This window comes from Podarcis vaucheri (genome assembly GCF_965113315.1).
Source record: "Podarcis vaucheri genome assembly, chromosome: 18".
Taxonomy (NCBI): Eukaryota; Metazoa; Chordata; class Lepidosauria; order Squamata; family Lacertidae; genus Podarcis; species Podarcis vaucheri.
In genome coordinates, this window is record NC_138756.1 from 990,231 (window position 1) to 1,016,198 (window position 25,968).

At 51.8% G+C, this 25,968-nt stretch overlaps 1 protein-coding gene across 3 annotated transcripts; it reads right to left on the bottom strand.

The window, feature by feature from the left end:
* Positions 1–95: 95 nt before the first annotated feature.
* Positions 96–25,635, bottom strand: JAK3 (Janus kinase 3). 3 transcript variants are annotated; one of them, XM_082206963.1, is made up of 25 exons: positions 25,393–25,633; positions 23,299–23,628; positions 22,080–22,203; positions 21,611–21,722; positions 21,283–21,428; positions 19,575–19,866; positions 18,831–18,953; positions 17,975–18,132; positions 16,254–16,365; positions 14,920–15,106; positions 14,647–14,771; positions 14,123–14,287; positions 12,640–12,724; positions 11,460–11,593; positions 10,899–11,037; positions 10,253–10,404; positions 9,349–9,499; positions 8,428–8,552; positions 6,369–6,558; positions 5,485–5,609; positions 4,032–4,204; positions 2,685–2,802; positions 1,782–1,892; positions 594–713; positions 96–435 (listed from the first exon to the last, which is right to left on the bottom strand). In XM_082206963.1, exons 2-24 carry the CDS (start codon positions 23,504–23,506, stop codon positions 597–599), a joined length of 3,372 nt encoding a protein of 1,123 aa, XP_082063089.1. In that variant the 5' UTR covers positions 23,507–23,628; positions 25,393–25,633; the 3' UTR covers positions 96–435; positions 594–596. The 3 variants fall into 3 exon arrangements, 2 of the variants coding, with proteins under 2 accessions (XP_082063089.1, XP_082063088.1); XM_082206962.1 differs by lacking the exon at positions 96–435 and having other exon boundaries at positions 457–713; positions 23,299–23,577; positions 25,393–25,455; XR_014215279.1 differs by lacking the exons at positions 96–435; positions 6,369–6,558 and having other exon boundaries at positions 25,393–25,635.
* Between the last annotated feature and the right edge of the window lie 333 nt (positions 25,636–25,968).

Genomic DNA, 25,968 nt, shown 5'->3' on the forward strand with positions numbered 1-25,968 from the left:
TTGGAGGGCCACATCCACCTGCTCGCCCTGGAACAAAAAGACTGCAATATCTTTAATCTGTCTCCATTTCAACTGAAGAGATAACAGTGTCTGTCCTCAATTTTTTTCATTTATTCTTTGCAACAAAATCTCACAGCTGCTCAGTTCTGCCTGCTCTTCGGTCCTGGAGAGGGCGAGGAAAGAGAAATGCAACAGACTTGGGTTTGTTTATTTTTAACTTTTAAAGAATTTTATTAATTTGTGCAACCATAAAGAAGGAAAGAAAAAGACCCTTTAGCAACGAGAGGGAGAGGCGGAGGAAAGCCCCCCTTTTTGCCACCCCCAAAGCGCCCAGCATGGGAAGCAGGGTGGAGTGAAGTCCTGGGTTCAAGGTCCAGGCTCTGCGGAAGAGAAGGTCAGCAACTCTGCTGCCGTCAGTCCTGGGACACAGGATCCCTGGGCTCAAACGAGAGAGATCCCGACTCAAGAGTTGCCAGCCCCTCGGAAGAAGGGAAGGGTCTCCTTAGTTTCATTTGGCTTGTAGGCGTGTGGTTTTGCTTGCGCATCAGAAATTGGATTTTAAGAGATTCAGTTTTCCGGCCCGTCTTCCTCACCTGCTAGCCCCGCACTTTGCAGCGGCTGCTTCTCAGGGCTTCAATTTGGGGCGCCAGCTTGCAGAACGGAGGCCTCTGGGCCGGGGAGAAGGACCAGCAGGACTGCATCAGAGCATAAACCTCCAGGGAGAGGGAGAGGAGGGCGGAGGTCAGATCCGGGTGCGATTCCACTTTGTGCCAACGTTTGGCTTTCCTCCCCCCTCCGTAAATCCTTTATTTATCTATTAATTGCATTATCTGAGGAGCTCAATGATGTGTCCATGGTTCTCTGTCCCCACATTCTTTTAAAAAAGATTATTTATAACTTTCCCACAAATAAAATACAATTTAACAAACACTTTACAATATACATTCACTTAAGAAATTGACTTCTCTCCCACCCTTCCGTGATGTTCTCATGGTTATCTTTTGTTGCTGCATATTATAATTATTCTATACCTTCTTTTCTCAACTTTATTCTCAAAGTAACTTTTGCTGCAGAACTTACTCCAAACCTGCTAGCATATTAACGTGTTTTCAATTTTTTTTAATTTAATTTTTTCCAATTTTAACATTTCCAATCCTCCTTGGGGGCTGAACTCTACTAGCTGAACTTGCTAATTCTGCATACTCCATCAGTGTCTTGCTCTGATTTCCCTTCAGGTTGTCTAAATTGTTTGCCTTTTACTCTTTCTCCCTGCGAGGTAGACCAGGCTGAGAGAAGGCGGCGACTGGCTCCCAAGGCCACACCTGGCGAGCTTCATGGCGACATCGGGGGGATTTGAACCCGGCCTCTTCCAGGCCCCAGCCCAGCATTCTAACCACTCTGCCATGCTGCCTCTCAGTGATCTCTAGCTTTGCACGTGCCCCAATCTCCAAGGCATTAGCGATGTCTCTGAGCAGAGCTCAGCTGAGTTTCTGAAGAGGGAGGTCACCACGGCTGGGTCCATTCTGTACATTTCAGTTTAAGGGTGCTGGGAATTGTAGCTCTGTTGGGGGTAAACTATGGTTCCCATGCTTCTTGGGGAGGGGAGACCTCACTTAGAGCCCTTAACTCAAGGAGACTGAAGGACTCAGTGCCTGCCCCTGCTTGGTCTAAATCCCACAGGCACAGGCTTGAAGGAGGGACCCCATGAGGACATCTAGACCAACCCCTCCTCAAACCTCAGGCACAAGAACAGATCCATTGCCCTCTGCTTGTGGACTCACCTCAGCCGGGCAGTTGGCGGGTGACGGGAGCCTCTGGCTCTGCTTCAGGAGCTCCAAGAGTTGGCAAACGATCATGGGGGGTTTACTGTGCCCCAACATTCGGAGAAACTCCTAGGTGGGAGGGTGTGGGAGAAGGCAGAGGACAAGGCCAGGGTCACGTGGGGCATGTTATGCTAAATTTAGAAGTAGTGGGAGATTCAGGGCAGCTAAAAGAAAGCCCTTCTCCGTTAAACAATGGAACTCATTGCCACAGGAGGCAGAGATGGTCGCCACAAAAGAGGATTTGGCAGGAACGGGCTGGACCTGATCCGGAATATATATATATATATGGGCTTTCCTTGCCCCCTTCCATGGTTCATTCTAGTTATGCTCAGCTGCTGCATATACTAATTACTCCATATTAATTCTTTCTCATTATCTCACAACTTATTTGTATGCTGATGAATTTACTCTAATCCTGCTAGCCTTCAATTTGCTTGCAAAGTTTCTTCAAATAAACTGCAAATATTTTCCTGATCTCATATTTTACTAGTTAAACTTGCCGTTTCTGCATATCCCGTCAGTTTTGTTGCATGAAGAAACAGATTTAAAAAAATAAAAATAAAATCTCTGGGGACTTAAAAGAAAGGTTCCAGTCTTTTTACAAAAGACCTTTAAACCCACCCCCACCCCCGTTTCCCTTGGCCAATTGGCTAGTCCACCACATATGATAAAACGATGATCTGGAACATTCTGGTGGAGCCTCCAGGACCAGGTGCAGTCTGTCTGGATTGCCAGGTTCTCAGATGTATTTGGCCATTGTGAGGACGGGAGAGTGGGCTGGGCGAGCCACTGGCCCAATCCAGCAACCTCTTTTTGAGTTCTTAAAGGGTTGCACACACAAACACACTCTCTCTCTCTCACCTCTGAGGGGCTGCAGCTTTTGCTCCCGTAGGTGAAAAGCTCATAAAGGACAACCCCAAAACTCCAGACGTCCGACTCCTGGGAGAAGACGTTGTCGGACAGTGATTCTGGTGCGTACCTGGGGAAACAAGGGGAGACGCCCATTCATGGGCCTTAGGTGCTGGTCCTCCTGATTATAGACAAGGGACTCATCTACACCCAGGAAGCTGCAGATCGTTGGTCTCCCAGAATCAGGAGAGGCATGAAGAGGGCAGAGAAGAGCTTGGCTGCCCTCAGGCACAGCCTCAGATCGCTGGGGAAATGCCTGGGAGAGGAGGAGATGTAGGCAGTTGGTAGAGGAATGGTGAGAGGAACTGGCTGAGGAAACCCCAAGGGAACCCCCAGGGAAAGAAGGCACAGAGCCCAGGGAGTGGGGGGGGGGTGACAATCAGGGGTCAGAGAGAGAAGCCAGGGAAGTGGCAACAAGGCTTAGTGAGCAGGGAGAGTCTGTGGCAGAGAGAAGTCCAGACTCGGAGGCAGAAGCTGAAGCAGGAGAGGAAGGAGGCCAAGAGGCAGGGAGGAGTCTGGCTGGAAGAGTCACGGCTGTCTCCCCCTCCTGCTGCAAGAAGCTCCCCTCCCCGCTGGTCTCCCAGAACCAGGAGAGGCATGAAAAGGGTGGAGGAGAGGTTGGCTTAGTCTCCAACTGCTTGGGGAAAACTCTGGAGCAGAGGTGGGGGGTGGATTTAGACGGCTGTGGGGAGTTGGGAACTTTTGGACTCGACAACTGATTTCATGGGGCAAGACCGACCAGATATAAGGCTCTCTGCTCCTTAGGCCTCAACACCCATGAAGAGCCTGTTTTTGCTAAAAAACCAGTTCACTCCAACTGGCTTGGCGCGATTTGTGCCTCACTCCTGACATCTACACTGACTGGCAGTAGTGGCTCTCCAGGGTTTTCATATGAGGGGCATTCCCAGCCCTACGTGGCATTGCCATAGGGGATGTCTGGGGACCCATTTTCCCCGACCTATTCAGGGCAGTGGCGGAGCTTCATGCTCCAGCACTGGGGGGCAGAGAGCAGGTGGGGGCGCGTCCTGGGGCGTGGCGCCCAGCGCGGGGGGTGTAGCCACGATGGCACCCCACTGGGATCGGCTGCCGGGGGCGGTGCGCTCCCCCTGCCCGCCTCTTCCTCCGCCAGTGATTCAGGGTGGACCCCTTGAAAAGCATGGACAAGACTTTGCTGCGATTCCTGCATTGAGGGGTTGGTCTGGATGACCCTCGAGGTCCCTTCCAACTCTGCAACACATCTCTGGCCAGTTGGGAGGAGAATGAAACGCGCCGACCCATTGATCTCCCGCCCCTCCGTACCAGAAGATGGGGCTTTGGCCCGGCTCCCGCACCACGTAATACTCCTTGTCCTGTGGCAGGATCTTGGCCAAGCCAAAGTCTCCGATCTTGACGTGGTTCTCGTTCTCCACGAGGATATTCCGGGTGGCCAAATCCCGGTGGATATAGCGCTGAGAACCCAGGTAATCCATGCCCTGCAGGGACAAAGGTGAGGGTCAGGATTCGGCCCTGCTCCCCAGGATTCATCCCACTCACCCAAACCATTTTCCTTTGGCAAAAGGGATATTTCTGCCAACTGCTCAGAGGACGGTGTGTGTGCACATATTTTTAAAATTTGTCTATAAGTCTGGTGCAGCGGTTATATAGTACAGTGGATGCTCGGGTTGCGAATGTGATCTGTGCGGGAAGCACGTTCGCAACCTGCAGCGCCGCGTCTGCGCACGTGTGGGTCACGATTTGGTGCTTTTGCACATGCACCAAAACCTGGAAGTAACCTGTTCCAGTACTTTGGGGTACGGCATGGTGCGCAACCCGAAATCGTGCAGCCCAAAGTGCCTGTGACCCGAGGTATGACTGTACTGAACTTGGACCTGGGAGAGAGCTGGGTTGAAATCCTCACTCAGCCCCAAGCTCACCTTGGGAGGCGGTCGCCACGCCTCTCAGCCTGACCCACCTCACAGGGGTGTCGCAGGGGGGAAATGAGGAGGGGTAGGAGAACCAGGCTTGCTCCTTGGAGAAAAGGTGCATTGTGGTGGGGGGGGCTGGGGGGGGCTAGATGAGCCTCCATTTCCCTTCCAACTCTGCATTTCCGTCATTCTTTAGCTGCGGTTCCTGCATTTCAGGGGGTTGGGCTGGATGACCCTTGGGGGTCCCTTCCAACTCTACGATTCTACAAAAGACAATAAATAAATATGAATTTGGCTTCAGAGGCCAGATGAGAGCTAAGAGGCAGAAATGTCCAGCGAGTGGATTTCATTTTGTGAAGCTCCTCGAGATCAAGAGTCATTCACAGAATCAGAGAATTGTGGAGTTGGAGGGGACCCTGAGGGTCATCTAGTCCAACCCCTGGCAAGGCAGTGGTGGAAGGAGCACCGTCAGGAGGGGGAGGGGCGGCTCTTCCGCTGGTGGTTTGCACAGCCCCCCTGCCAGGGATGTTGTGGTTGAGCAGGGGGGTTAGGATAGATGAGCTCTATGGCCCCCTTCCCACTCCAGGATTATTGTTTTTTAACGTTTGGAAGGCTACAGGTTAATACTATTATTATTATTATTTGTAGTATTAGTATTCATTTCACCTCTCTCTACCGCTTTATAATCTTAAGAACAAAATCTCAAACCTCCATTAAAACATCAAATGAAACACCTCGGAAAAACACATTGATGAAGAAAGCCGTTTGCATCCAAAGCAGCAGAATTAACAGGAAACGAGGATGTTATCTCAAAGGCGCCAAAGGCGACATTGCAGAGGAGGCCTCACCTTGCAGACCTGCCAAGCGTAGAGGAGGAGTTTCCTGAGGTCCAGCCTCTCTCTGTTCTTCTGCAGGTAGTTTCGCAGGCACCCGTTGGGCAGGTACTCCATGACCAGCCGGAGAGAATTTCGGCCTGAAGTTGGGCAGAGACACAAAAGGTTTGTGCTAATTTGGGGGGAGACAAACAATGTCAGTTGTGGCCTTGAAAGAAAAGGGGGGGAATAGAGAGGACCCAGGGTTGCGAGAGGGCAGGCCAGGCATCGTTTGATAAAGCCTTATGGCTCAGTGGGAGGAGACTCTGAATGTCAGGGTCATGGCTTCAAGCCCCATTAATTCTATGATTTCATGATAGCTCAGCCAGGAGAGCACAAGACCCAGAATCACAGAATCACAGAATGGGAGAGTTTGAAATCTAGTCCAGCCCCCTGCAATTCAGGAACCTTTTGCCCAACATGGGGCTTAATCTTAATCTCAGGGCTGTGGGTTCGAGTTCCACGTTGGGCAAAATATTCTTGCATTGCAGTGGGCTGGACTAGATGACTCTCGGGGTCCCTCCCAAGTTTACAAGTCTGTGATTTATTCTATGATTTCATGACAGCTCAGTCGGTAGAGTATGAGACTCTTAATCTCAGGGTCATGGGACTCAGCCCCGTGTTGGGCAAAAGATTCCTGCATTGCAGGGGGACAGACTGGATGACCCTCAGGGGTCCCTTCCAGTTCTATGATTCTATTATACCTCTCTGACCATGCCATCTCTCCCCCACCTTCCCTCCAAACTCAAAAGCCCCAAGCGCTGGCAACTTCCTCGCAGGGCAGTCTCTGCATCGCCCTCTGCTGAACCTTCCCCAAGCAATCGGCTGCCCCCCCCCAGACCGCCCCCCCTCGGGGTCACCTCGGTTGCAGCAGACGCCCCGGTAGGCGACCACGAAGTCGTGATGCAGCGAGCGCAGGATGGCGATCTCCCGCTCAAAGTCGGCCCGGTGCTCCGATGAGCTTTGCTGCAGCCGCTTGACAGCCACCAGCTCCCCAGTGCTGTCGCCCAGCGGGTCGTACCGGCACAGCTCCACGCTCCCAAAATTGCCCTGCCCACAGCAATGCGCAGATTTAAGGACACGAGAACTGGAGAACCAACTCCGAACCCCCAAATTTGTGATCCCCTCCAAAAGTGTGCCAAAGTTTTGCAGTGGTTTTGCATTAATAATAATAATAATAATAATAATAATTAATAATAATAATAATTTATTTATACCCCTCCATCTGGCTGGGCTTCCCAAGCCACTCTGGGCGGCTTCCAACAAAATATTAAAATACCGTAATGCATCAAACATTAAAAGCTTCCCTAAAAAGGGCTGCCTTCAGATGTCTTCTAAAAGTCTGGTAGTTGTTTATCTCTTTGACATCTGGTGGGAGGGCGTTCCACAGGGCGGGCGCCCCTACCGAGAAGGCCCTCTGCCTGGTTCCCTGTAACTTGGCTTCTCACAATGAGGGAACTGCCAGAAGGCCGTCAGCGCTGGACCTCTGTGTCCGGGCAGAAAGATGGGGGTGGAGACGCTGCTTCAGATATACTGCTAGCTTTGCAGCGCCCCACAAACCAATACATCAAATGTGGAGTTTGTAGATAACACCCCCAATTCCAGCCGTGTCCAAATCACTTCAAACCAGTGACAATCTTCTGACATTCAGCTGTGTTCCAGTCTTGTGAGAGAGGGAGAAAAACTTTTCTCTGGCCACTGTCTCCAGGCCATGCCTAGTTTTAGAGGCTCCCATCACACTGCCTGAGACTGGAGTTTCATTCACCCCCTCTTCCCTCCTCCTCCCTTTTTCCTTGCCTGCAGTGCGGTTTTTCGATGGCAGGGACTGCCTCGCCTTAACTGGGATTGGATGCAAGCCTCTTTAGGAGCCATTTCGGGGTGCAAATGCTCTTCATTAAAAAGAATGAATCAATACACTTCTCTGACACACAATTCTCCCCAAACTGATGCTGCGATTCCTGCACTGCAGTGGGTCGTGTGATAGGAATTTTGAGGTTTTAGATATACGGTATGTTCAATGTTCATAAGTGTACTAACCAAGCACGTACATAGATCAGCACAAGAAGACCAACCTGGAACCATTTTTTATTCCCAAACTGACCAAATGTTTTCTCTGCAAGGTCAAAGGAAAATGGAAAAGCCTCCCCATTGTTTTTTCCTTCACAAATCCTGTCTTAAGGGTATGTCTGTGTATGAATAGGGTGAGCCTGTGACCTGACTCAGGAACTAAGTATTTATCATTACAGGCTCCCCAGGGTATCCAATCAAGTGAGCATTAACAGGTAACCTGCCAGACAGGAGATAAACAACATTCAAATTTCTGTTTTAGACCGCCTTTTCTGTGATGTATGTATGATGTTTCTGGGGGTGGTCTTGATCTACAGGGTGGCAATTTCAAAAGTCTTTATAAGGCCTTGCACACCGTTTTTCAGGGTCCCTCCTCTCTCCTTCGTGTGGTGAATGAGGACCCTGTTGCAACAGATCAATCAAGATCAGGCTTCCTAGCTGCTTTGCTTCTCAATATTCTCTGCTTGGCCTTTGTTCTTTTCTCCTACCAATAGGGAACCTACGTAAGGACTCTATATGGGCTCTTGGATACGCCATAAGGGAAAAGGGCATTTTTGTTTACAACAGTTGGGCTGGATGACCGCTGGGGGTCCCCTTCCAACTCACTCACAAATCCATTCCCCCGGAGTCTTTGCCCAAATCCATTCATGCAGCAATGAAACTGCTCACCCATTTGCACAGCTAATTAGGGGTCTGGTGTAGTTTCAAATAGGATGGATGGCTGTGGGTTGGGATTCCTGCATTTCGGGGGTTGGGCTAGATGATCTTTGGGGGGCTCCCTTCCAACTCAATGATTTTGGGATTCTCCAAAGGCCACTGCACTGCAGACCCCGCCCTCCGCACCCCGCCTACCTTGCCAAGCACGGAGATGTATTTCAGGTGGCGCTCCTCAAAGAGGGTGGGATCCTGCCACAGCGAGGCATCCAGGTAGCCTCCGGGGGTGTCGCTGGTCGGGAGGTCCGAAAGGAGCTCGTAATCTGGGGGAAGGAGAAGTTGAGGACCACTGCTCCTCCGCGGAGACACCTGCTTGGCCTCAACCCCTGGCAGCAGCTCCAGGTGCGGCAGGAGGCAGCAAGGAGCTGCTGCTGCTGCCAGTCAGTGTGGGTGATACAGGGGGCCAAAGGCAGCTTGGTACATCACTACAGTGGTACCTCTGGTTGCGAATGGGATCCGTTCCGGAGGCCTGTTCACAACATAAAAGAGCGCAACCCACAGCGGTGCATCTGCGCACGTGCGGGTTGCAATTCACCGCTTCTGCGCATGGTGTCATTTTGCGCTTCTGCGCATGCGCGAGCGGTGAAACCCGGAAGTAACCCTTTCCAGTACTTCTGGGTGCCGCAGGACGTAACCTGAAAGGACGTAACATGAAGCGGACGTAACATGAGGTATGACTGTACTTGCCGCCAAACCAACAATTCATGTTTTGCTAGATGAGCCTAGGCTCACAGAGTCAAAATTGCTAGAGAGACCACTCTGTGAGATCACTTCCTTTGTCTGCCTTGGCAGGAAGCTGCAGGGCTACATCCTTCCTGCCTGCCTGGCCATCTCTCTCTGTCGCTGCCGCGCTTCCAAGTTGGCCACACAGACGCCATTTTTGAACTTAGATTCTGTACTTTTGTAACTGAGATTGCAGCTCTGGACCCGACTCCATTTTGCTGCTGCAACTCCCGCTTTGAGACACAGGCGACGGTAAGTAAATTCTGCTTCTACTTTATCACAAAACATTTCATCCTTTTGCACCTTGCACAGCGCTTCTCAGCCGCTGGGACTCACCGGAAGTGATGATCTCGTTGAGGTCGCGAAGGATGCTGCGGAAAGCGGGGCGCCTCCCAGGGTCGTAATCCAGGCAGGGAGCCACCAGGCTGGCCAGCTCTGCCCACTTGAGAGCGGGGAGCTGCTGCCGGTCCTGGTAGAACTTGAGCTTCTGCAAAAAGAAAGAGGGCCCCCAAGGGTCATTTAGTCCTACCCCCCACATTTTTATGTTTGGTGTTTTATCGTGTTTTTACTAGTCTGTTGGGAGCTGCCCAGAGTGATCGGGGAAATCCAGCCAGGTGGGCGGGGTATAAATTACTGCAGGAAGCACAACTATTTTATTCAGCTAAATCTGCTGCCGCCGTGCTATTCCTTCTTCCTTACTGTGGCAAGGAAGATGGACCCCTTTGAGCCAGAATGGTTGCTTGGGATGAGCTTTGCAAGAGCTCAGCTGCCCATTAGGCTGAGCTTTGCAAGAGCTCAGCTGCAGAGCAGGGCGAAAAGACGACATATTCAACCCCTCCTGCAGGAGCCGAAATATTGGTTGGTTTGCTGAACCCTGAAGCGATTTGCCATGGAATTGTAGAATTGGAAGGGGGTCCCACGGGTCATTTAGTTCAACCCCCTGCAATGTATGCAACCATGTGGAGATCTCTGGACGCTGGATTGGAGACTGAGGAAAGCCAAATGTCACTTAGAGAAGAATCTGAAATATTTTCCTTAAATTTGCTTTATTCTGGATAGTTTTACTTGGTGTTTTAATGTTTTGAAAACCGCTTTGAGATATTATATAAATATAAAGTGGTATGCAATTAAGATTATATATCTGAGTTTCTAACACTGCAGAGGCTTTGCAAAGGGTGTCTGCTGGTGTAGACCCCCCTCCCGAACCCCAAAAGTCGGGGGTGTCACTTGGGGAATTTACCCTTTTGGGTTCCATCAGCCTCAGGGCCATGATCCCGCCATTGAAGATCTCCCACAAGGTGGCGCCAAAGCCCCACTTGTCTGACTCGGGCACCAGGTTCTTGGGATCCTCCAGGCATTCGGGTGCCACCCACGGGATCCGGTCGATCAGCACTGGGATGCGAGACAGAGAAAGAGAGAAATGAGCAGGATCCTCAGAGATCTCGGGGTGTCTCCTCGCATGCAAGTGCTTGGTCAGCCTCGGCAAGCAGAAACGGGCCTTTGTTTCAGCCTACAGTCTAGTGATCTTTAAACTTTCTGCATGTTTGAAATCGCCATAAATTTCCTTTCGTCTTTTTTCTACAACAGCCTTGAGGTTCCCCTGCAACCCAGCAGCATCTTAAAATTATTGTTATTTAATTATAAGTAAAACCAAAACTAAAGCAAAAGCAAACCTTGTGAGAGAAGTAAATAAAGTGTTTAAATATTATTTGGAATAAATGTGTTTTTAAATCAGAGTAATGTTTTTTCTAGGGCAGGGGTGCGCCCAGTAGGGGCGGGTTAGGGGGCCAAGGAGACAGCTCCCCCCATTCTTTTGGGAGTCCCAACGCCTCCTGTGAGCGCAGGGGGAGAAGGACGGAGAGGAGGAAGGAGACTCAGCCACTCACAGTCTGTGGAGAGGACGGCGGCGCTGACTCCCGGGTCACTGAGTTTGATAAAGGGGAGGCAGCCGCTGGCAGCGTCCCCCTCCCTCGCCAGCAGGACCTTTTTGGCAGAGACATTCCCGTGCACCATGGCCTTGTCCTCCTGCGGCCGGGAGAGAAAAAGCAAGGATGTGCCTGCAGCCACCACCCAAACAGTGGAACTCCCTGCCTCTTGACATCTTCAAAGCACCTCTTTCAGCGCCCACTCTGACCATTTGAACCTGCAACCCTGGCGTCATGCGTTGCCACACTCTGATCAACAGAGTGCTCCACTGCTGCCTTCTTAATGACACAGGAGGGGGAAAGCCCTGTTTGGTCCGCCAAAGGGACCCTAGGCTCTGACTGGCAGGCTAAAATCCTAGAATCCTAGACTTGTAGAGTTGAGAGGTATCCCAGGGAACATCTAGCCCAGGGGTCTGCAAGGCAGGAATCTTCTGCCCGACGTGGGATTTGAACCCACAACCCCGAGATTCAGAGCCCTGTTCTCTACTCACTGAGCCACCTCTCCTCTGCTGAGGGACCTACCAGGAAGTTGAGGGCATAGGCCAGTTGCCTGGCGACGTGCAGCTTCCAGGTGGCCGTCACTTTGCCACTCGCCTGGTTCCTGCGCAGGTAGCTGTCTAACGCGCCGCACCTGACGTACTCCTGCACCATGACACCTGCCGGGAAGGAAAGCGGCCAGATCAGACCGCGTCCCAAGCACCCCCTCCTTCCCTCTCCGCTTCCCAAACCATTCCCCAGCCGCCTCCCCAAGCCAGACACCCTTTGGATGCTGCAACTCCCTTTAGAGGTCTCCTGGTTTATGGAGGGACATTGTAGCCTAGTGGGTAGAGCACCTGCTCTGTATTCAGGAGGTCCCAGCGTCTGTCAGTCAGGATGGACTATACTGCACCTGAGGGGCCTGAGTTTGAAAAAGGCTGCTTCCTTACTCCAGCAGCCTTCTTACAACCCATGAGGACTAGAACCTTTATTTTTAAAGGAATGGCTGAGGATCATGGAAGAAGGTCCCAGCTTCAGTCCCCTTGGGAATGCCTCCTGCCCCAAAGCCCCAGAGAGCGGCTGCCGGTCAGTGCTGACCAGCTGGGGGAATGCTCTCCGAATGTTCTGATGATGGGAGTTGTAGCGCAAATCACCTTGAGGGTGCCTGCCTGGGAAGGCTGACTCCCCCTCCCCCTCCTGAAGATCTAGGGGTGACAAACGGGCTCTCCATGGCCCTCGCGGTCCCTTGCGACTTCTGTGCACCAGCTCCTGGGCTCCCAAGCGAGGAGGGTTTTGCTCAGGCCCTCCTTGTGGGCTCCTCCCCAGTCGGCTCCTGGCTCCCCAGGGGGGCCTCTGCTGGCCCCCTCTAGCAGTCTCTTCTTAGGCTCTTGTGGAACCTCCAGGGCCAGAGGCAGTCTATCTCCATTCCTGGGTTCTATGGGGCATTTTACTGCTGTGAGGAGGCTGGGCTAGATGCCCCCCCCGGGCCTGATCCAGGCGCCAGGCTCTCTCTAGGCCCATCCTAGCCTCCCCCCTTTAATTCTTTCCACCCTGCATGCAAATCAAACCCCCCCCCCCCGAATTGCATAGCTTTTGTACCTTTGGGGGAAAGTGGAGGTTGGTGACACAGACTGGAGCGCACATACAGACGAGCAAAGCAAGTTGAGGAGTCCCGGGTGCAGACTTGGGGGGGGATATGGGGTCGGGGGGGGGGCAGGAGACTCACTTTCTTCTCCCACGCAGACTCCATGGAGCAGGACCAGGTGCTTGTGCGAGAGTTGGCCCAGCATGCTGGCCGCTTCGAGGAAGGCCTGCGGAGAGGAGAGCAGACGCTGCTCTGGTTATCTCCCGCTTGGACTACTGCAACGCGCTCTGCGTGGGGCTGCCTTGGAAGGCGACCCGGAAACAGCAATTAATCCAGAATGCGGCAGCCAGACTGGGGACTGGGAGCGGCCGCCGAGACCCCATAACACTGGTCTAGAAAGACCTGCATTGGCTCCCAGGACATTTCCGGGCACAATTCAAAGTGTTGGTTGTGACCTTGAAAGCCCTAAATGGCCTCGACCATCTGAAAGAGCGCCTCCATCCCCATCATTCAGCCCAGAGTGGCTGGGGAAACTCAGCCAGATGGGCGGGGTATAAATAATAATAATAATAATAATAATAATAATAATAATATCCTCCGTGATCCTTGCGCACCTGGAGGGTTTTTCGCAGCGGCAGCGCCACCTGGTGGACGCTTGCGAAATGACACCCGCTCCCAACTGAATGTGATTTGCCGGCGTGGCTCTGCTGGTGAGGAGAGCAGAACAGAGGGCGGCTCCGGGACAGAGCAGCTGCTGTGCATGCAGAAGGCCCCAGGGCCAGCCTGAGATGGCTACCCATCATGGATAATTTAGTTGAGATTGCTGCATTGCAGGGGGTTGAGCTAGATGACCCTTGGGGTGCCCTCGGCTCTCCTTCCTTGGAGGGTTTTAAGCAGAGGTTGGATGGCCACCTGGCAGGGATTCTCCAGCTGTGATTCCCGCCTTGCAGGGGGTCAGACTAGATGACCCTGGGGGTACTAATTTTTGGATATTTTAATTAAGATTCCTTTATTTTGAATTAAGGAGGACTCGCACAGGAAGGGCACAGGTAGAGGTGGGAGGCACCTGCAAGAAGGTTTTCTCAGGATGAGAGATTGGGAAGAGAGGTAGAGAAAATACGGGAACCTGCCTTTCTATGTGCAGATAAATGACGAGAGATGCATGATCTAATTGGGATAAAGGGTCTTTTCAGTTACACTTCCTCTATTCCTTTCTCCCCCCCCCTGCACAATTGTAAGGATTGTTTCAGTGTTTAATATGTTAAAACATAACAACTTTCAGTAAAAGTGTTTTACCCCCCAAAAGAGAAAAATGAATTGTTGGAGATGCGACAGAATTGCTACAGATTTAACACATTTGTTTGGGAGTTGTTCTGCCCTTCTGGACAGACGTATGGAAGGTGCAGGATATGACCTCCCAAGAAACCTCAGTTCCCCTCTCCTTCTGATATTTCGCACTGGCGTCTAGGATGGAGCCCTGCCAGATGCCCTGCTGCTGCCGGCCAGTGCAGAGAATACTGAACTAGATGGAGCCGGGGCCCTGACTCTGCAGCTTCGTCCGTCTGGCTCAGCTTCTCCCCATCCCCATGTCCCGGACTCCCCCCTTCCGCCCCCTGGGTCTCACCTCAGCCCAGCCGCAGTGGGCCACGTCCAAGACTTTCATGGCCACTTCCACCTGGCGACTCCTCGAGTCGTCGTCTTCCTCTTCCTCCTCTTCTCTGCTTTCCTTGGGGTCTCGCTTGAAGCCCCGGTAGATCCTGGTGAAGGTCCCTTGCCCCAGATTCTCACACTGCCGAGGGGGAAAGAAGATTGGGCACTGCCAGGCTGCAGAAAGGGCCGCTGGGGGCTGCCAACTGACCAAGAAAAGCTTATCCTTGACTGCGCTTATGACTTAATGGAGGGAGAAATGATCCATCACAAAGCAGGCAGACAGGTTCCTGCCAGCCTGAAAAAATAGAGGTTTGAGGTCGGTTGGCCCCTGCCAGAGATTCTGGAGCCGCCTGTGTGTTCCTGCATTGCAGGGGGTTGGGCTGGATGACCCCTGGGGTTCCTCCCAACTTTGAAGTTCCCAGGATTATTAATTTTTTGTGCAGGCAGATTTATGTGTTTTAGACACATGTCATGTAAGTCCATCTTTCTCCCTCTTACCTGCACCAGATTCTCTGCCTGGATTTTCGGGAACATCACCTGGTTGACGGCCCTCCGTGAGGCAGATGGTGAGCTGGGCAGCTGGTGGCAGGTGCCCCCCCGGACGACCAAGAGGTTGGATTTTTCTACGGAGAAACAGAGGCAGAAGGAGTTTATGGGACCAGGAAGATTTGGGGCACCCCAGGGCAGAATGGAAGAGGGCAGGACCCCCAAGGATGGGATCTGTGGGGCTGCTGGCTGTACAGTGCCATGATTTTCCTTTGCAGAGCCTACCTTTGGGCTGTGGGGGGCGCTGTGGGCCCAGCTGGATGGCGACCCCGTCGGCCTGGAGGCTGAAGCGCTGGCAGACACCCAGCATCTCCCGGAGGCTGCAGAATTTCTTGGCCACCCCAGCAGTGGAGAAGGTGCCATCGCTGCCCTTCTGGATCAAGAGGCTTTTGAAGTCCTTGCCGATCTCCGTCTGTGGGGTTTGGGGAAGCGGGGTGACCCCGGGCAGTGGGGCAGGGCGGGGCGGGGAGAAGGTCTTTGTAAAAACGGCAATTGCTTCCAAAATTAGTGTACAATGGAAGTTGCAAAAGGGTTTGCAAGGTTTTCTGTTGCTTTGGGTCACTTTTTGGAATGAGTTTTAATGGCAGGTGATGGCAAGTGACCCAAGTCACTCAGCTTTCAGATGGGTGAACCAGCAGAACTCTCTGCCACTAGATCCAAGCGCCAAATGATGCAGGCTTTTAGAAAGTATGCATCTGTTGACTTCCCAAAGTTTTCGGATTCTGCCTCCAATAATGGGGGATTCCGACTGGAGGCAGAATCCTGTAAAATACGAGGAAGGGACCTGTCCTTTGAGGAGGGGGCAGGGGGACAGATAACCCTCGTATTTCAGTGGGTACTCTGAAGCAGACCCAGACTCCATTCTGGAGTTGTGCATTCAGGACAGAGCAGAGTGGGGGGCCCCCACCTCTGCAGATGGGCTGCAGTGGAGCATACGCAGAGTGCCCCTCCCTTTGCTCTCATGGGGTGGTCTCATGTTATATCCAACAAGTGCACACAGGCAGTTGGATCTGTGCACACTCGTATGGCTATGCGCAAGTAATGCTCAAGTAGTATACGGTCAGTGCACACGATATGAGATTCTTAATCTCAGAGTTGTGGGTTCGAGCTCCACATTGGGCGAAAGATTCCTACCTGCATTGCAGGGGGTTGGACTAGATGACCCTTGGGGTCCTTCCGATGCCACAATTCTAACCTGTATGTCTCAACTGGCACGCCTGAATTCACACAAGTGGATGTGTAAAAGCAGCTTGCACATGCAGGTCAGTGTAATGTGTGAATGTGTTAGGGTGTTGCCAGCAGCTCCCAGCTGGTTGCCCAGGAAAGTATAAAGACAAGGAAAAGTTTCCTCCAGTCCTTTTTTATTTCGAACTTTACAGAGCGGCTCTAGAACCGAGCCTCTTGGCTAATGGTGTCCCAAGTGAATCTCCACCCCCCCTCTCTCCCACTTCCTCATTCGTCATCCTCCTTGCCTCCTCTGTGGGTGCCGCTAAGGGCCAAACAATATTTGCACCCCAAACCTCACCTGTGCGACCAGGCTAAGCAAGGGGGGCTCCCACCTTGATGCAGATGGTGAGCAGGTAACTGTCAAAATCTTCTGGGCTTCGTCGAAGGACATGCGCTACGCCTTCGTTCTGAGACGCTGTCAGTCTGTTTTGGGCGAATTCTGACCTGCAATTCAAAATTCGACGTAGGCATAAATTAAAAATAAATAGATCATAGAATCATAGAGTTGGAAGAGACCACAAGGGCCATCGAGTCTGCATCATTTGAAGCTGGGATCTAGTGGCAGGAAATTCCATCAGTTCGCCCGTTTGAAAGCCGGGCGGCGAAACCTCCTCCCCACATTTGACACAAAATTCATGGTTTTTATCTATTCATTTATTGAGTGTGTGTTTCCTTTTCAATGCGGCAAATGCAGAGCTGCCCTTGGGTGCAATGCGCCCCCCCCCCCCAATAACAGGTTTCCATTTGGGGCAGGATTTCCTCGAAAGGGACAGCTGCCTCTTTCTGGACTGCAGGAGGCTGGACTAGCGGATCTTCAGGGTCCCTTCCAACTCTAAAGGTAAAGGGACCCCTGACCGTTAGGTCCAGTTGTGGCCGACTCTGGGGTTGTGGCGCTCATCTCGCTTTACTGGCCGAGGGAGCCGGCATACAGCTTCTGGGTCATGTGGCCAGCATGACTAAGCCACTTCTGGCAAACCAGAGCAGCGCATGGAAACACTGTTTACCTTCCCACCGGAGCGGTACCTATTTATCTACTTGCACTTTGAGGTGCTTTTGAGCTGCTAGGTTGGCAGGAGCAGGGACCAAGCAACGGGAGCTCACCCTGTTGCGGGGATTTGAACCGCCGACCTTCTGATAGTCAAGCCCAATTCTATAATTCTAATTCTATAATTCCTTTGGCTCTTCTGGGGTTCTTGGGGAGCTTCTGGGCCCAGAAGCAGACTTCCTGGATCCCGAGGTTGCATGGGGCATTTGTCCACTGGGGCAAGAGGGTGCAAGTGGCCTGATCCTCTTCCGACATTCTCATGAGTAAAAACCTTTAACGATCTGTGGCTTTTGAGACGTGGGAGGGATTTTTAAAATGCATTCCCCCCCTCCTTGGTTTTAATGTCTGTATGTGGGGTTTGCTTTGGATCGCCCTGGGCAAGAAGGAGCGGCTAGCAAATTTAAGAAAGAAAAACTTCAATTTCGTAAGGCCCCTTGAGCACAGTTTGAACTGCAGAAAGGCAGCGTAGAAATAAAATGAGGAGTGCAATAAATTGCCTGGAGAGGGTGTTTCAGAAGGCAGGGCAGGGGGTTGGACTAGATGACCGTGGGGACCCCTTCCCACTCCTACCATTCTACAATTCTATCAATAGCCCTGCTAGTTAATTCGAAAGCAGATCCTGCCCAGTTTTGGCCCCGAGTCTTGAGGTGCCTTTTGGAAGACTTTATAATTCCGGGCGGGGCCCACAGGCTTTCACGTTGCCCTAAGAGGAAGGAAGAGCGTCATGCGGTTTGCAGGCTGCGGCTCAGAGACGATCTGAAGACATCGCCAGCCCAGCCCTGCCTCACGTCCCGCCCTTCCTCCTGCTGGTGCAGAGTCCCACCTGCTAGTGGGGCTTGGAATCTCTTCCGCCTAAGCGGGGCTGGCTCAGTTGTTACAGCACAAAGCTCCTCCTCTCAGGGTCATGGGTTCCAGCCCCACGTTGGGTGAAAGGTTCCTGCACTGCCGGGGGGTTCAATTCCATGACTCTATGACCCCCCCCCACTCTGGGGCTTGTCTGGGGCTCACGTGATGGGTCCGTGGCACTGGTTTTCCAGGTCTTCTAGAAGCCTCTTGGGGGCGACCTCCCTGCAGAAATAGTGTTGAGCATCGACTGTCAGGCGGAAGTATCCGTCAACCAGGGAGACAAACGACAAGGCATCTGCCAGGCTGCCAAACTCCATCTCCTGCGCGAAAAGAGGCAAAACCACCATGCCCACCTTTCAATGGATGGACAGACAACAGGAAAGTTCAGCCACGTTGGCATTTCCAAGATGGATTTTTCATGCTTCCTGAAATGCCGCACAGCTCAATTTTTCAGGATAAAATTTGCGATTTTGCCATTTCTTTGGCTTCGCAAGCCATTCCAAAAGGCACTGGCCAGGGGTAGAACGGCAGCGTCAGCCTTGGGAATTCTCTGTCTGTTGACACCAGACAGTATGGCATTACCATTTTGTGGATTAAATGTATTTTTTGCAAATGAGGGGAGGGGTCTTAAAAATATGTTTTTGGAGGAATAAGTTAGGAATAAGGAATGGTGAACCTTCTGCATGCCAAGCGAGTGCTCTGGCATTCAGCGATGGTCCTTCCCTTAACAAGGAAGCAAGATTGCAGTCCTCATGATATGAATATAAGGCTAAATGAAGCTTCCTTGTACAGAGTTCATCTCATTCAATATTGTCTGCACTGACTGGCAGCAGTATTCCTGCTCCTATCCAGAGATTCCAGGACCTTCTACATGCTAGGGAAGCTCACCCCTCTCTGTCACAAATGAGCCCACGATGAACATGGTGCAGGGGGTTGGGCTGGATGACCTTTGGGGGTCCCTTCCAATGTCACGATTCTAATTCCATGATGAGTAAAAGCAACATGGTGGTTCACCTACCAGCACCCAGCTGTCTGTCTTCGTCACGCTGACCAGACGGCTCTTCACAGGTTGACCATCGCGGACGGGTTGCTTGATGGTGATGTCGGCAATTTCGGGGAAGTCGCAGAACAGGTGGGTTCCCTGAAGGATTGCAAGGATTTGGCACATGCGCCAAAAAGGAGAGATATATCTGGTTACGCTCACCTTGAGGAGACGGGTGGGGTCTGCACATGAGAGGCAGTATGGTGTAGTGGTTAGAGCACTGGACTACAATCTGGGGCAGCCCAGGGTTCGAATCCCCCAACTCATCCCTGAAGCTTGTTTGAGGGCTGGTCTTATCCCACCTCGCAGGGCTGATGTGGGGACTGAATGAGTTGGGGGGGGAGCCTAGTCCTCATTGAGCCCCCATGAGGCCCCTGCGAGGTAGGGAGGGCCGATAGCCAGCGAATGGCCAGAGGTCCCCCGGATGACTGAGTAGGAATTTGAACCCTGCTCTCCCGGGTCCTAGTGCAGCGCTCTAACCACTATGTCATACAGGCTGCAAGCTGGGCCTCCCTTTGCCTGGCAGTAAGTGTGGGAAATCTGTGCAGTCAGTGGAGTTATTGCCTTGGATTGGACTGGGAGGTAGAGTGCGCCTAGCGCTGGAGGCCCTAGGAAGGGGGTTGGGGCAGGGTCTTGAAAGGTGTTGCTGTGATAACCCTGTTCGGAGTCTGGGGTCAGACTAGATGGCCTCTGAGGGTGCCCAACGCAGCCTGACCTCACCTTGGCGCCGCTGTGACTTGTCAAGATTCCCTTTTCGCTGGAGACGTGGATGGTCCAGGCAGATCCTGTTGCTGCCTGGGCAGGGACCCAGGCCTGGAAGGTCTCCTCAGTGGTGGCCCCCTGCAGACCCTTCAGCTCCATGAGGTACTTCAGCTTGAGGAAGCGGACTTCGGTCTGCAGGCTGCTGACCTTGTGCAGCGACTGCCCAAACTGGCGCCGGATCCGCTTCCGGGTGACAAAGTTCTGCGCCTGGAGCTGGAGCCGCATCTGCTCTGGGAGGCACAACTTGTAGCTGCAACGGAAGACGGGAGGGGCAGCTGCGCGTGGGCTGACTGGAGGAGATGCTCCAGGAAGGGCTGAAGGAGCTGGGTGGGCAGCTGAGCTCTTGCACAGCTCAGCTTAACGGGCAGCTCAGCTCTTGCAGCACACACCCAAAGCCACAGCTTCAGCTCAAGGGGTTCGTCTTTCTCGAAGTCCAGTGTCCAGATCCTATGGAGTCATATTACTCTCTGCTGCCTTGGTCACCGTTCTGGGCACCTCAGTTTAAGAAGGGGATTGGCGAGCGGGAAGGTGTGCAGAGGAGAGCGACCAAGGTGATCAAGGGCCTGGAAACGAAGCCTGATGAGGAACGGTTGAAGGGATTGGGAATGTTTAGCCTGGGAAAGAGGAGACTGAGAGGAGAGAGCCATCTCCAAATATCTACTCTGGCGGGAAGGACCTGAATCTATGGGTTCAAGTTCCAAGGGGATTCCAGCTCAACATCAAGAAGAACTTTCCTTCATTTACAGCTGCTCAGCAGGGGAAGGGTCGCCCTCAGGAGGTGGTGGACCTTCATGGAGGTCTTGAAGCAGAGCTTGGCTTTGCCGGGCTTGGACTAGATGACCTAGTTGGACTTGGGTGACACGTGGCTTGAGAGCATGAGCCAACAGTGTGACGCGGCAGCTAAAAAAGCCAATGCAATTCTGGGCTGCATCAATAGGAGTATAGCATCTAGATCAAGGGAAGTAATAGTGCCACTGTATTCTGCTCTGGTCAGACCACACCTGGAGTACTGTGTCCAGTTCTGGGCACCACAGTTCAAGAAGGACACGGACAAACTGGAACGTGTCCAGAGGAGGGCAACCAAAATGGTCAAAGGCCTGGAAACGATGCCTTATGAGGAACGGCTAAGGGAGCTGGGCATGTTTAGCCTGGAGAAGAGGAGGTTAAGGGGTGATATGATAGCCATGTTCAAATATATAAAGGGATGTCACATAGAGGAGGGAGAAAGGTTGTTTTCTGCTGCTCCAGAGAAGCGGACACGGAGCAATGGATCCAAACTACAAGAAAGAAGATTCCACCTAAACATTAGGAAGAACTTCCTGACAGTAAGAGCTGTTTGACAGTGGAATTTGCTGCCAAGGAGTGTGGTGGAGTCTCCTACTTTGGAGGTCTTTAAGCAGAGGCTTGACAACCATATGTCAGGAGTGCTCTGATGGTGTTTCCTGCTTGGCAGGGGGTTGGACTCGATGGCCCTTGTGGTCTCTTCCAACTCTATGATTCTATGATTCTATGACCCTACGACTCCACGGCTCTAAGGGTCTGGCTCCGAGTGAGGCAGCTTCTTGCCTCTTCCAGGTTTGGCCACAACGGGCCAAAGAGTCCTCCGCTTTTTCTGGATCCCTCCTCCCCTGACCTGCTTGCTGGGAGAGCTTCCTCTCCTCCTTACCTGATACTTCGGGAGGTCTCCTCCAGGCTCTGCTTCCTCTCCTGGGAGATCCGCAACATGTCCAGCACAGCAAGGCCCAGGCAGGTCTCCTGGTTCTCCATGCTCAGGGATATCTCCTCCCGGCCGCTGAGGAAATCGCTGCGGGACTGTGAGGAGCAAGGGGTCCATGGGAAAGTAACGTTCCCAGGGTCCCCCTAAATTCCATGCCCCTTTCCCAGGACTCCCAGTTGCCTTGCCTTTGGGGAAAGGGGCTGCTGCAAATTTGTCATCTCCAGACCCTGCAAGTTGTTGCTCCCGCCCCGAATCTCGGAGGAGGAGTTGTACTCACCTGGGCGAAGAGGTAGTCCATGGTTGGGTAATCCAGCACCGGACTGACTTGGTCGCTGGCCAGCCCACACCGGAACGATTTCTGGGACCCGAACCAGTTGGGGAAGAAAAACCTGCGTGGAGAAAACAAGACTCTTTTGTGGGGAGGTTGGGAAGGTGTTTCACCAGGGCTGATGGGAGTTGTAGTTCAGGCGGCCATATTGGTTGGGGGCTGTTGGGAGTGGTAGTTCAACACAACCATATTTGTTGGTGGATGATGGGAGTTGTAGTTTAATACGGGTTGGTGGCTGATGGGAGTTGTAGTTTAATACGGGTTGGTGACTGATGGGAGTTGTAGTTTAATACGGGTTGGTGGCTGATGGGAGTTGTAGTTTAATGCGGGTTGGTGGCTGATGGGAGTTGTAGTCCGAAACATCAGGAGGGCACCAGCGCTGGAGGGTCATAGCTGAGTTTCGACAGCTGTGCCCTACCTGATCCGGTAGAGGAGCACTTGGCTGAAGGACTCGTCCACGGTGAAGACATGACTGGGCGCATACCACCCCGAGAGGTCCTCTCTGGCCAGCGCAAAGAGGGAATGGCAGACGGGGAGGATTCCTGGCAAAGAAGAAGGCAGGTGTTAGCAAGGCTGGGTTTCCCAATCTGACCTTGACAGATTAGAGAACTGGGCAAAAATAAACAAGATGAATTTTAACAGGGAGAAATGTAAAGTATTGCACTTGGGCAAAAAAAATGAGAGGCACAAATACAAGATGGGTGACACCTGGCTTGAGAGCAGTACATGTGAAAAGGATCTAGGAGTCTTGGTTGACCACAAACTTGACATGAGCCAACAGTGTGACGCGGCAGCTAAAAAAGCCAATGCAATTCTGGGCTGCATCAATAGGAGTATAGCATCTAGATCAAGGGAAGTAATAGTGCCACTGTATTCTGCTCTGGTCAGACCACACCTGGAGTACTGTGTCCAGTTCTGGGCACCACAGTTCAAGAAGGACACGGACAAACTGGAACGTGTCCAGAGGAGGGCAACCAAAATGGTCAAAGGCCTGGAAACGATGCCTTATGAGGAACGGCTAAGGGAGCTGGGCATGTTTAGCCTGGAGAAGAGGAGGTTAAGGGGTGATATGATAGCCATGTTCAAATATATAAAAGGATGTCACATAGAGGAGGGAGAAAGGTTGTTTTCTGCTGCTCCGGAGAAGCGGACACGGAGCAATGGATCCAAACTACAAGAAAGAAGATTCCACCTAAACATTAGGAAGAACTTCCTGACAGTAAGAGCTGTTGGGCAGTGGAATTTGCTGCCAAGGAGTGTGGTGGAGTCTCCTACTTTGGAGGTCTTTAAGCAGAGGCTTGACAACCATATGTCAGGAGTGCTCTGATGGTGTTTCCTGCTTGGCAGGGGGTTGGACTCGATGGCCCTTGTGGTCTCTTCCAACTCTATGATTCTATGATTCTATGATTCTATGTTTCCCCTCGGATTTCGATACTGCTGCATGTGGAAATGTTAAAAGTGGGAAAGTAATGTTACTGTTGCTCACTAGGAATCTAATAAGTCAAAAAACCAATAACAAAAGGGCTTCTTAGGAGATAGTCTCCTGATGGCCGAGAGACTCTCTCTGCGTTTTGGAATGAGACACCCATCAGAGCTGGCGGAAAGGGACGCTCCAGCGGAGAAGTGTTCAGACTCACCGCATGCTTTGGCCGCTGCGATGCAGAGCTCCTCCGCCGTGTACTCCCCCCCTAAGGGGAAGTTTAGGGTGCCGGCTGAATCCGAGGCCGAATGTGCCGCGTTCAGCTGGTGGTAGAGATATACCTGGAGGCCGTCTGTCTTGGAGAAGGAGAGGTTGCTGCTTCTCTTGCTGATCAAGGGGGTTTCTTCTTCCTTGACGGGAGGCATTGCTGCTGAGGCCTGTTGGAGGGGACAGACACCCCCCCCCCCCGCTCTCAGTCACAATTCAAGCTCAGATCCTGTGAAATCCGTGTTTCGCCAAACTTTCTTCGGCTCCCATAAACTCATCCCTATGGAAAGCATGATTCAGAACAGCCGTCTCTACGACCCACTGAGGAGGATAGTACAATAAAACCCCAAACTTTTGCAGTCAATTTATTCAAAATCACTTTCATGCTCTTAATTTGGGGAAACGGACAAACTTCAGTCATTAATGCCAGCTTTTCAAATAAATGCAACGACTTCGTCAGGATCCCAGCGTGAAACGATGCAGCTTGGCAAGAACCAACAGTCTCCCTAAGATTTTACTCACTTGTAATAAGGAATGGGCAGCACAACACCCTCCCTTCCTGGATCTGAAATGCCTGCAGGGTCCTCTGTCTTGGCAGCCCCAGGCATTCCCTTCGCCTCTTGAAAAGTGTCTCTGTTTTACCTCCTGTGCGGTTTTTATGGGGTGGGGCGTTCCTTGCATTTTTAAAACTATGGATTTATCTTGGCCTTCTAATAGGATTGTTCTGTTGTGTATTTTAGTTCAGGATATTTATGTGTCAATATTTGTGATTTTATTTTATTTTATCATTGTAAATCACAAGCCCTTTCTGTCATTAAGCAGTAAATAAGTGAATATTAATGAAATAAAAAAAATAAAATCTCTGCTGCTTTGTCCAAGGGCTAAGACTGGAAGTAGATGCTTGACTTGGAAGAAGGGTAAATATACTGAGAAAGGGAACCCGATTATCCTTGTTTGTTATTGTAAATTTGAATACCACCAGGCACCCAAAGATCACAGAGTGGTTCATAAAATCGCAAAATGAGATCATAGATCACATAATAAAACAAAAGCAAACTACTCCCCCCCCCCCGGCCCACAAACACAGAATGTTGATCGTCTCAAGGCTTGATTGCAGAACAATATTTTTGACTGGTGCCAAGCGAGCTTCCCTGGGGAGCGCATTCCACAAGGGGGGAGACGCTGTGGGAAACGCTCCTTCTGGGGTTGCCACTCTCATGGAGGGGGCACACAAAGAAGCGCCTCAAAATAATAAAATAATAATATTATTAATAATAATAAATGTATTACTTCTACCCCACCCATCTGAATGGGTTGCTCCAGCCACTCTGACATAATAAAAACACAGTAAGACATCGAACATTAAAAACTTCCCTATAGGGCTGCCTTCAGATGTCTTCTAAAAGTCGGGTAGTTGTTCTTCTCTTTGACATCTGAAGGGAGGGCGTTGTTCGACAGAGTGGGCGCCACCACCGAGAAGGCCCTCTGCCTGGATGCCTGTAACCTCACTTCTTGCAGGGAGGGAACTGCCAGAAGGCCCTGGGAGCTGGACCTCAGTGTCCGGGATGGACGATGGGGGTGGAGACGCTCCTTCAGGGATCCAGGGCCAGGTTTATTTAGGGCCAGCACCAACACTTTGAATTGAGCTCAGAAATGTACTGGGAGCCAGTGAAGATCCTTTAGGACCGGAGGGAAGATCCTTTAGGACCTCCATGGCTTCCCTCCAGAGAATCCTGGGAAGAGTAGTTTGTTCAGGGCGCTGAGAGTTGTGTTAGCTGCGAGGTTTGACTGCTCGGCCACTCTTCTAGCTCTGTGAGGAGGAATGGGGTCTCCTGGCAACTCTCAGCACCCTGTACAAACTACAGTTCCCAGGATTTGGCTGCAATTCCTGCACTGCAGGGGGTTGGGCTAGATGACCCTTGGGGTCCCTTCCAACTCTACCATTCTGTGGTTTTCCATTTGTTTTGCAGCCTGTTTCGCCATTTCAGCACAATCCATTCATTGCATAAGCCACCTCTCTTGGGTTGGTGTCTCTTCCTCTTACCTTTCTGGGAGTTCTCATAGGAAAGTCCTTCCAGGATCCCAGGAGAGTCTGGGGCCAGCGCTGCAGAGCTTCCTTCGAGGGAGCTCAGAGATGGCGCAGGGCAACCTCCCAATGTCTGGTTGCAGAGATGAGATTTGCTGGTACGTCAAAAAGCACCTGACCCCATTTCCTGTTTTCAGAGAATTTCAGAGGCCTGTGAGCCATTTCCTGCCGCTGCTGCCGGAGAAGATGCTGAGGACCACAGTCGAGGCAGGGGAGGGCGAGGGGAGGAGCAGATGGTTTTATTTATTTATTTATTTATTTATTTATTTATTTATTTACTGCCCTATACCCAGAGGTATATCAAAATAAAAAAAACCCAGCAACCCCCCCCCCCAAAGAGCCACATTTCAAACAGGGCAGAGGATGTCAATCAGATCAACCAAAGGCCTGGTTAAAACGGAACAGTTTTGCCTGGCGCCTAAAGGTGTATAATGAAGGCAGGGATGCGGGTGGCCCTGTCGTCTAAACCACTGAGCCTCTTGGGCTTGCTGATTGGAGGGTTGGCTGTTCGAATCCTCACGATGGAGTGAGCTC

Coding starts and splice junctions, on each gene's coding strand:
- JAK3 (XM_082206963.1), bottom strand. CDS start 23,506: ATGCCTCCCGTCAAGGAAGAAGAAACCCCCTTGATCAGCAAGAGAAGC. Junction 19,867..21,282: donor GAGACCTCCCGAAGTATCAG/GTAAGGAGGAGA, acceptor CTTCCGTTGCAG/CTACAAGTTGTGCCTCCCAG. Junction 12,725..14,122: donor CCCACTGCGGCTGGGCTGAG/GTGAGACCCAGG, acceptor TCCTCTCCGCAG/GCCTTCCTCGAAGCGGCCAG.